The following is a 9,826-nucleotide window of genomic DNA, read 5'->3' as shown; positions in this document are numbered from 1 at the left end:
CGGCGCAAGTCCCAGGCCAAGGCTTAACTTCTCTAAGCCAGTTTCCTCGACTGAGTGCGGACTAAGCTCTGGGTTTTTTTTTATTTTTTTATTTTTTATTTAAATCTTCCTACATTCCTGTTTGGGAAGAGTCATGCGCTACAAACCATAAATTCTCATCAGATGGCTTTCATTTAACCCTATATATCGTGACTTACTTTCCAGTCTGGCTCTGGCCTAATATTATGTGACAAAGAAGAAAGTTAAAATATTACCCCAAAACATGTTTCTTTGCCATATTTTGAAATGGCCCTGCAAAGCTGTTCTTTGTGGCCAGGGTGGGGGGCGCGGAAATTTCCATCTGTAAAGAATCTCTATTAACAAAGCTAGATCTTTTTCTTCCAGGCCCTCGCAATCCTAAAGAGATTAAGAGTCTACCACCTTTCAAAGATCTGAATAGGGAACACTTGTCGTCTGTTGTCTCTAAGGGCAGCCACTGAAGACTTCAAAAGAACCTTGGTCTCCACAATCTTATCTTCACCTGAGCATTTTCTTTGTATCCATCCCAGGTGTTTAGACAAACTCAACCAATTGTCAACCAGAAAATGTTTAAATTTACCTATACCCTGGAAGCCCCCGCTTTGAGTTGTCCCACCTTTCTGGACAAAACCAGTGTTATTTCTGAAATGTATTTGATTGATGTCTGATGCCTTTCTAAAATGTGTAAAACCAGGCCGCACCCCGACCACCTTGGGCACATGTTCTCAGGACCTCCAGAGGGCTGGGTCACAGGCCGTGGTCACTCATGCTTGGCTGAGAATAAGTCTCTTCAAATATTTTAGAGTTTAACTCTTTTCGTCACCATGAGGAAGGTTCGTTTGTTGCAGGAGTGAGGACTGGCCAACTAGGAGTTTTCTTTGAAGAGCTTTCAAAAATGGGACAGATTTTCTTTTTTTTTGAGACGGAGTTTCGCTCTGTCGCCCAGACTGGAGTGCGGTGGCGATCTCGGCTCACTGCAAGCTCTGCCGCCCGGGTTCACGCCATTCTCCTGCCTCAGCCTCCCGGGTAGCTGGGACTACAGGCGCCCACCACCATGCCCGGCTAATTTTTTTTTTTTTTTGTATTTTTAGTAGAGACAGGGTTTCACCGTGTTAGCCAGGATGGTCTCGATCTCCTGACCTCGTGATCCACCTGTCTCGGCCTCCCAAAGTGCTGGGATTACAGGCGTGAGCCACCGCGCCCGGCCAAATGGGACATATTTTCATCCACGTGCAATGGAGGGAGATAGGAAAATCGGTTTCATTGATACAATCCCATTGCTAGAGAGGGGAAAGATGCCCTAAAATTAACTTAAGCAAGAACTGAAAATTGGTTTCTAGGATGGTTGATTTGTCTCCTGGAAAAGAGGACCACAGGACAGAAAGGCTGATGTAAAATCATAAAGTGATCATCAAACTTTAGGATTTAGATGCTTGGCAGTAAGGAGTCCAGCTAGCCAAGTGTAGCTGCATAGGGAAGGAGCTGGGGAGGATAGAAGAGCCATTGGGAGCGTGGGATTTGGAATAGGATAGACCTGGGATTCGATGCTACCCTTGCTGCACACTAGCTCTGTGACTTTGGAGCAAGTTACTTAATCTTTCTGATTCTCACTTTTCCTATCTGTAAAATGAGAACAATAATTTCTACTTCATAGAAGACTATTGTAAGGATTAATTGAGATAACATACATAAAGAGTATACGTTGTCTGGCCCATAGAGGCACTTAATAAATGCCAACAATATAAAGTAGTTTTGGCTCCATTTTGGATAATAGATTGCTACATCAGGAGGTCAGTGGGGTGCTTGTGTCCTGTGCAGAGCCTGGTAACTAACACATAAGAAGCATTGAGTAAGTACATGTAGGGTACCTAGTTTTATGATTATCAAAAGGGGATTAATTAATGTGGTGATGACAGGTGTCTGCAGTGGCCTTGTCTAGATCTACATTTTTTTTTTTTTTTGAGATGGAGTTTCTGTCCCCCAGGCTGGAGTGCAGTGGTGCAATCTCAGCTCACTGCAAGCTCCGCCTCCCGAGTTCACACCGTTCTCCTGCCTCAGCCTCCCGAGTGGCTGGAACTGCAGTCGCCTGCCACCACACCCAGCTAATTTTTTGTATTTTTAGTAGAGACAGGGTCTCACCGTGTTAGCCAGGATGGTCTCCATCTTCTGACCTTGTGATTCGCCCGCCTCGGCCTCCCAAAGTGCTGGGATTACAGTCATGAGCCACCGCTTGAGATGCGTAGCTAATATACTGGATTTAGAAAGACTGACAGCTTAAATTATGCTATATCTAACACTATGCGGAAATTTTCTCTCTCAAAATACTTCCTGGGCTGGGCAAGGTGGCTCACACCTGTAATCCCAGCACTTTGGGAGGCCGAGGCAGGCAGATCACTTGAGGTCAGGAGTTGGAGACCAGCCTGGCCGGTAGAAACCCCCTCTCTACTAAAAATACAGAAAAAAAAATTAGCCGGATGTGGTGATGGGCACCTGTGATCCCAGCCACTCGGGAGGCTGAGGCACGAGAATCCCTTGAACCTGGGAGCCAGGGGAGGTTGTAATGAGCAGAGATCACTGCATTCCAGCTGGGGTGACAGAGTGAGACTCCATCTCAAAAAAAAAAAAGACTGATTATTAATACAAATTTATTACAGAAAATTAGGAAAAAAGATTTTTATAAACCCACCCATAATTGCCATACTCAGTGCTTGTTGCCGTTTCGGTGTATGTCCTGTTCTAGAGAACAACTCAAAATAGGAATCACTACACATGATGTTTTCTAAAGCAAAGAGGATATAGTTAATAAAAGACCTTGATTATAGTATTGTCGTGAGGACGCTAGAATGTAGAATCATGATGCCTGGGGAAAGCCTGGTTCCTTCAGTGATTCTGGGACAAATTACCTCACATCTCTGCCTCCATGTTCGCATCTTAAAATGAGATGGTAACAGTACCTGTGTTGACAAATGAGAGAATACATGTGAGTACTTAGCATACTCCTTGGCATACAGTAACTAGTCAGTATGTTTATTAATATCAAAGGCATGGCATCTTAGACTCTCAGGGCTGGATGGGTCCTAGAGGTCATCTGCCAAAATCCCCTCATTTTACAGGTGCGGCAGCGGAGACTCAGACGGAAGTGACTTGCTTCATGTTGCACAACTAATTTTTAGTAGATCCAGATATGTCCTTGCTCCCTGTCTGCTCAGATGCCACCTCACAAAGCATTCTTGGTTTTCTTGCCTCCCTCTTCTTTGCCGCAGGCTGTGTTAGTCCAGCTTTCCTTGGTGCTCTCGTGGCCTTTTGTATGTATCTCTTCTGTAGCACCAGTGTAGAGATTGGATTTATGCCTTTATACTTTTGTCTTCATACTTTTTATGCCTTTGTACTCTGCTGCTATATGACTTCCTCAAGGGCTTAGCAAATCTTTCTACTTTGTGTCTTCAGAACCAAGCTTCTTGACAACTGCTGAATGAATGTGTTTTGGATGCTGGGGGAGAAAAGCTAACAAGTAGAATCTTATCCAGCTCGTGGAAAGGATAATTCCATTGTGTGTTATTCATTCATCTTACAAGTATTTGTTGAGTGCTTACTCTGCCAGACGGGCGCCTGTACAGGGGATACAGTGCTATGTAGGACAAACTGGTCCCTTTCCTGTGGAGCTTACAATCTATGGGAAAGACAGACATAAAACAATGAGTTCCATGCTATGCTTATTATTTTGCCAAATGCTGTGGAGGAGAGTAAGGGTGCCAGGAGAGCCAAGAACAGGGTACCTTGGCTTGACTAGGTGAAGAGAGGTCAGGAAAGGCCCTTCTGAGGAAGGACTTGGTCAGCCTACATCTGAAGGATGAGTACGAGGTGGCCAGCCAGAGGGCAGAGTGGAGTCCTGGGTGTGGGAGTAGCATGTGCAGAGGAGGAGGAGGAGGAAGGAGCACAGCACATTCTAGGAACTGGAGGAAGACCCGAGTGACAGAGAGTAAAGCTGAAGCTGGTGAGGTGGCCAGAGTTGAGATTCTAGAGGGCTTTATTGATCATGTTACAGGCTTTTTTTTTTTTACTCTTGTCGCCCAGGCTGGAGAGCAGTGGCATCATGGCTCAGTCCAGCCTTGACCTCCCGGGATCAGGTGATCCCCCCAACTTAGCCTCCCGGGTAGGTGGGACTACAGACATGCCCCAGCTAATTTTTGTATTTTTTTGTAGAGACAGGGTTTCAGCAGGTTGCCCAGGCTGGTCTTGAACTCCTGGCTTCAAGCAGTCAGCTCACCTCAGCCTCACAAAGTGCTGGGATTACAGGCATGAGCTATGGCACCTGGCAGTATTACAGACTTTTTAGTTTAGCCTAAGAGCAATGGAAAACCTATTGTGTTTAACTCTCAGTACTTGCTTTTAGAGAGATGTTGACATAGGAATAAAGGGTGCCCAAGACGATAAAGGATCTAAAGTTGTGTCCTGCTTGAAATATTGAGTCCAAAGAAGAAAGAAAAGAGAGTTATGTGATATGCGAAGGAATGTTATGTGTTAAGAGGAAGTAAGCTTGTTCTGTGTTGCTGCAGAAAGTATTAGGTAGATGTTCAAGGGTGCAGATCTTGCATAAATGTCAGAGACAGCTTCCTGATTCCTAGAATTGGTCATGAACAGAATAGGCTGCCTCATGGGCTGCAGGAGGTGTGCGGGGAGAGGCTGCCAGTCCACGTGCCAGGGACTGTCAGGAATTCCATGCGTGGCGGGAGTGGCCTTTAAGAGTTTTTGTGCTCCAGGAGTCCTGGGTCTGTAAATCAGGTGAAGTCTGCACATTTCATGCTGTCTTGCAGATGGTTCAACAAACCTGAAACTTGATTTCATCTCTTTCTTTAATCTGAAAATTCATGAACTTGAGACTTTGTAAAAAAATAAATTTGTAAGATGGACTATGTCTGTTTTTACTTTATTAATATTAGATATTTGAAGTTGTATTTATTTAATTACTTAAGTAAAGGAATCCTTCTGGAACAAAGAGCTGTTGTTATTGGTAGGTTAGTCTGAAGCTGACAGTCATGGCTAAAGAAAGCCGACACGTAAAACCAAGTCATTATTTCAAGCAAAGAGGAAAATAACGTATTCTGAGAGAACCCCAAACTCCAGAATAACAAGCACTGGCTACTCAAGGGATGCTTTTATATTCATTTGTAAATCAGAGAAGAAGGCCAAATAAAATAGAGGAATTGGATGTTTCTTCTCCTATGGGAAGTTTGGACATCATGCATTGAACCACATTCGTATAATGGAAATAAGAAGCAACAGGCAAGAGATCCCTGGGGCTGTTTAGTCTGTAATCGGCAATCAGGCAGGGACTCGGGGACTCAGAGACTCAAAAGGCAAGGGAGGTAGGAAGTCATTGTGGTAGAGGTGATGGATGGAGCAGCATTCTCATTTGGAATGGGAACAGGGCGTAGAAATTTTCTCCAGGCCATCTGAATCTGGAGGAGCAGCTTGAGAGGACAGAATGACAGAGATCCAGGCACTAGGGTAGAATGGTAATGAAGGTTTCCGCTTCCTGGGCACGGGCTGGGATGCGCGTTCCCCCTCACCCCTCTCTCCTGTGCGATCTCCAGTGTGCTTTGTTAGTGGAGAGAAAAGATTCATTTTCCCCCTGCCCCTCTTTTCTCCTTGGGTGACTGGGTTCCTAGGAATATGGATTGACACACCCTGCACAAGGTGAATTCTTGCTTCCCTTAAAGCGGACTCCATTAGTTAACATTCAACTGGAAAAATGCTGCTGTTTCATCCTTACCTTATCTTGATTGATTTAACAGTTAAGATGGATGGTGAGGTCTGGTAGATGAGTGAGCTGAGACTGTTTTCTTTTTTGTTTTCTTTACCTTTTGGAAGAAGCTGAGTCAAAGAGTCTGATTGCAAACCCTAAACTGTTGCTTGACATATGGGGCATAATGATCTCTGCGGGGAGAGATGCAATTCTGTGGGCAGTCAGGCTTCACTGCGAGCTCTGTCTTCATGGACTAATGCATCTCTTGTTGATCTTTCCTTCTGGGAACAACGCAGCAAGCAAAGGCTACGAAAAGAAAACACCAAGCGTCCAGTGAGGCTCCCCCAGCGAAACGGAGGAACGAAACTTCATTTCTGCCAGCCAAGAAAACTAGTGTTAAAGAAACTCAGAGGACTTTTAAGGGGAACACACAAAAAACGTTTTCTCCAAAGAAGCATTCGGTTAGCCCAAGTGATAGAAACCAGGAGGAGAGACCGTGCATTAAGACTTCATCACTGTTTAAAAACAACCCGGACATTCCGGAACTCCACAGGTATGTCCAGCGGCAGATGCCCTTCAGGAAGAAGAAAGAACGTGTTCTGCCTCTTCTTTGTTAATACTGGCACTGATGCCTGGTTTTTGTTCATCATTTGCAGACCTGTGGTAAAGCAGGTGCAAGAAAAAGTGTTTACTTCAGCTGCTTTTCATGAGCTGGGCCTCCACCCACATTTAGTAAGTACCTCTCAGTGTTTTCTGGGTCAGTTGTTTTTGGTGTGTTTGTCCGTTCAGAAGGTCTGTGCAACGGCAGTTCTAGGAAGAGAAATCGGAGAGTGTTTGTTTCTGCTCTCAGTTACCTGAATGAACTCAGATTGATATGATACTCTTCTAGGACAGTTCAGGGGTGCTTAGGTTACTGTTCACTGTTTTCTGGCCCCCACCTTCCCCCATCCCCTGTGTTTTGTGTGTTTTTGTGTGTTGTTTTTTAAGTACTGAAGACTTTCCTCGACTAACGTGATTTAGGGTCAGGACATCACTTGCTAAACTTCAAACAGCTCCCTGTTTACTGGAGAGCTGTAGTGGTGAAGCCATTTGTGGTGGCAGATGTCACAGTGACCATAGGAGAGGGAACTGTGCTGGCATCTTGCTGTTAAAGGACATCCACAGTTTTAGAGAAGTGAGGGAAGAAGAGTATTTTAGTGTGTGTTCCACAAACAAATGGACACTTTAAAGGAAAAAAAAGTTCTCCAGACTCATGAGTAAGAAGAAAAAAATATATTAACTTTTAGGCAGGCTTGGTTTCCTCTGCACTTATGGTTACAGCTTACCTACCCCTTCTGTAGGGTGGGTTACCTAAGCTTGTTTTCTCACCTGCAGGGTAAAACAGGGTTTCTCAGCCTTGGTGCTGTGGACATTTTGGACTAGGTCAGTCTTAGTTTTGGGGACTTCCTGTGCATTGTAGGATGTTCAGCAGCATCCCAGGCCTCTACCCACTAGATGCCAGCAGTGCCCCCCTCCCCTTGGTATAGCAAGCAAAAATTTTTCCAAACTTTGCCCTTTGTGTCCCCAGTGAGTTAGGGCAGGTGACAGAATCGCCCCGAGTAGAAAGCACCACCTGGGTGGAAGAACTTCATTTGATCTTAGTAGTCAATGTCCTCTCAATAGTTTCTCCTTTTTTGTGTAACGTCCATTAAATATTTTGTATCAAAATATTAACTAAAGCTTTTCCATCTTCTCTTTTAGATTTCCACAATAAATACGGTCTTAAAAATGTCTAGTATGACCAGGTAAGAACTTCAGGCTCCTCTTGATTTCTTAGGCGTTACTTGGGTATAACCAGATGAAACCTGTCTGTGCAAGGCAGAGCAAATTTGTGGCTTGGCGTTAGAAAACAGTGCCAGGTTATCGACCATAAAGGGTTGTCATCTCACTCAGCTACTCATTCTCTCCACCTGTTAAATGGAAAGACTGGCTTTCCATCTAGTTCCGCCCTTGGCTCTAAACTGCGAGAGACGTCTCATCCAGAAGGTGGGCTGCGTGAGCGCCGCTGTTTTCTGTGCTTCCCTGAAAAGAATTTGGCCAAAATAGAGAATGTGACCATGCCGTTCCTTAGTAGCAAGAATTAGAGTCAACCAAAAAGACAAGAGTAAACATTCAGTTGGAGAGAGTGGGATACTGAAAAAACGTTTTCAATGTTTGTTAAGGGAATGACTCCTGGAAAATAAAGAAGTGAAATAGGTGCGAGGAGATGAGCTTCCTTGTTTTGAGTATTTGTGCTTCTGTGCATTTTCATAATGATTTTTTACTTTTACTAGTAAAAATTAATAAGAATATTAAAGACTAAATTAAGGGACCTCCCGACAAGTTTTTTGTTTATTTCATCAACCAAATTTAAGTGATTTTTGTGTCTCTTCTGCTTCTTGTTTTAAAATACATGTGTAGACACACATTTCGGCATGTCCATAACCTTCTCCTGGAGAATGGATAGCAGCTGCTGGCTCTCTGAATAGTTAGCGAGCTTCCTCCTGCTATCCTGCATGGAAACCTTTCCGTTATGTTTCATTGTGTGTCATATTCCTGTTAGTGAAGGCAGGAGAGTGTGTGATACACTTTGTGGTAACTCTGATTTGTTGTCATGCCTGTTCCTTTTTTTGTTTTTTGTTTTCTTGAGACGGAGTTTTACTCTTGTTGCCCAGGCTGGAGTGCAGTGGCGCGATCTGGGCTAACTACAACCTCTGCCTCCCAGGTTCAAGCAATTCTCCTGCCTCAGCCTCCTGAGTAGCTGGGATTACAAGCACGTGCCACCACTCCCAGCTAATTTTTTGTATTTTTAGTAGAGATGCGGTTTCATCATGTTGGCCAGGCTAGTCAAACTCCTGACCACAGGTGATCCACCCACCTCGGCCTCTCAAAGTGCAGGGATCACAGGCGTGAGCCACCGCACGCGGCTGCCTGTTCCATTTTTAGAAGAATTAGGTTAATAGAATGGCCAGTCTCTGGTTTGCCTCACCATTTTCAGGCTAAGTTCCAGAAATGTAACTAGGGTTTGATCTTTATAATCATCAAAAGTTTCTTCACACCTTTATTTGAATGCTTTCATAGCTTCTAAGGTGGCAGTTGCTAGATGAATCCAAGTGTGGGCAGTTGCCTTTTATGTATCATGCGTCTCTGCCTTTAACTGGATGATATAGATAAAGCGTGTTCTTTTTTTCGGGTGGCCCAGTGTTCAGAAGCAAAGTATTCCTGTGTTGCTGGAAGGCAGAGATGCTCTCGTGAGATCCCAGACGGGCTCAGGTTAGTCTCATTTCATCTCTGCCCTTTTTCCTCTGCTCAGGCGCATGGTCATGCAGTAGGTTTTGCCATGAGGTGTCTGGGTTGGTGGTGGTGGCAATTTTGTTTCGTTTGTGGGAGGGAGGCCATGCTTGCTTTTGATTAGAGCCCCAAATGTGTTCACATAATGAAAGGAAGGGGACAGTTGATGGTGCCACGATGAGGAATGATTAGGAAGTAGTGAGGTTCAGCTACAATTTCCTCAGAGCCTACTTCAGGGCTTTACCAAGTCCCGCACTCTGTGGCCACAGTAGCCCATTCTCACTCTAGTGGAGAATGAATGTTTTCTTCTGGTATTAAACACAGAGTGATTTCTGGCCTGAGCATACACTGATCAGATGCCAGTTGCGCTCGAGGACAGAACACTGTTCCTGCCATGTTCCAGGTCAGTCTGGACTTGCTGTTTTGACCCTGTGTGCCCTCAGTGGGCGTTCAGCTATCCTTTACTCCCACCAGCTCGGCCACCATTCAGAAGGCTGGATACCCAAAGTTTTTGCCATCTGTTGGTTTCTCCATCATTAGAGATTAGCTCTAGAATACAGACTGGTTCCCAATCACGTCAGCATTGTAGAGGAGATGTAATTGACCACTGAAGCTCATCTGAGAGGGTAGGGAGGACTTCAAAGGAGGAATTTTCTGGCTCCTGCAGACAGCCATCAAGTTGAGCTTCTGTGTAATTTGGGAGACATATCGTTATCTCTTGTCAGATGAATAAAGGAACTGAAGCTTCTAGTT

The 9,826-nt window shown here is 44.6% G+C and overlaps 1 protein-coding gene across 11 annotated transcripts in view; it reads left to right on the top strand.

Moving 5' to 3' along the window:
• Positions 1-9,826, top strand: part of LOC105464063 (DEAD-box helicase 31) — a 179,964-nt gene that overhangs the window by 558 nt on the left and 169,580 nt on the right. For 10 of the 11 annotated variants that reach the window (XR_011612900.1, XR_011612899.1, XM_071078506.1 and 7 more), the window contains exons 2-5: positions 6,061-6,317; positions 6,421-6,496; positions 7,505-7,548; positions 8,985-9,055. Coding sequence is in view for 9 of the 11 variants with exons in the window: in XM_071078506.1 (XP_070934607.1) it covers positions 6,061-6,317; positions 6,421-6,496; positions 7,505-7,548; positions 8,985-9,055 (448 nt within the window). In the remaining 2 variants the exon portion in view is untranslated. Of the gene's footprint in view, positions 1-4,092; positions 4,172-6,060; positions 6,318-6,420; positions 6,497-7,504; positions 7,549-8,984; positions 9,056-9,826 lie in introns of all 11 variants that reach the window. The other variant, XM_071078508.1, reaches the window with a different exon arrangement.

This window comes from Macaca nemestrina, chromosome 14 (genome assembly GCF_043159975.1).
Source record: "Macaca nemestrina isolate mMacNem1 chromosome 14, mMacNem.hap1, whole genome shotgun sequence".
Classification (NCBI taxonomy): Eukaryota; Metazoa; Chordata; class Mammalia; order Primates; family Cercopithecidae; genus Macaca; species Macaca nemestrina.
Note: the sequence above shows the minus strand (reverse complement) of the source record. Positions and strands in the feature narration are given on the sequence as shown.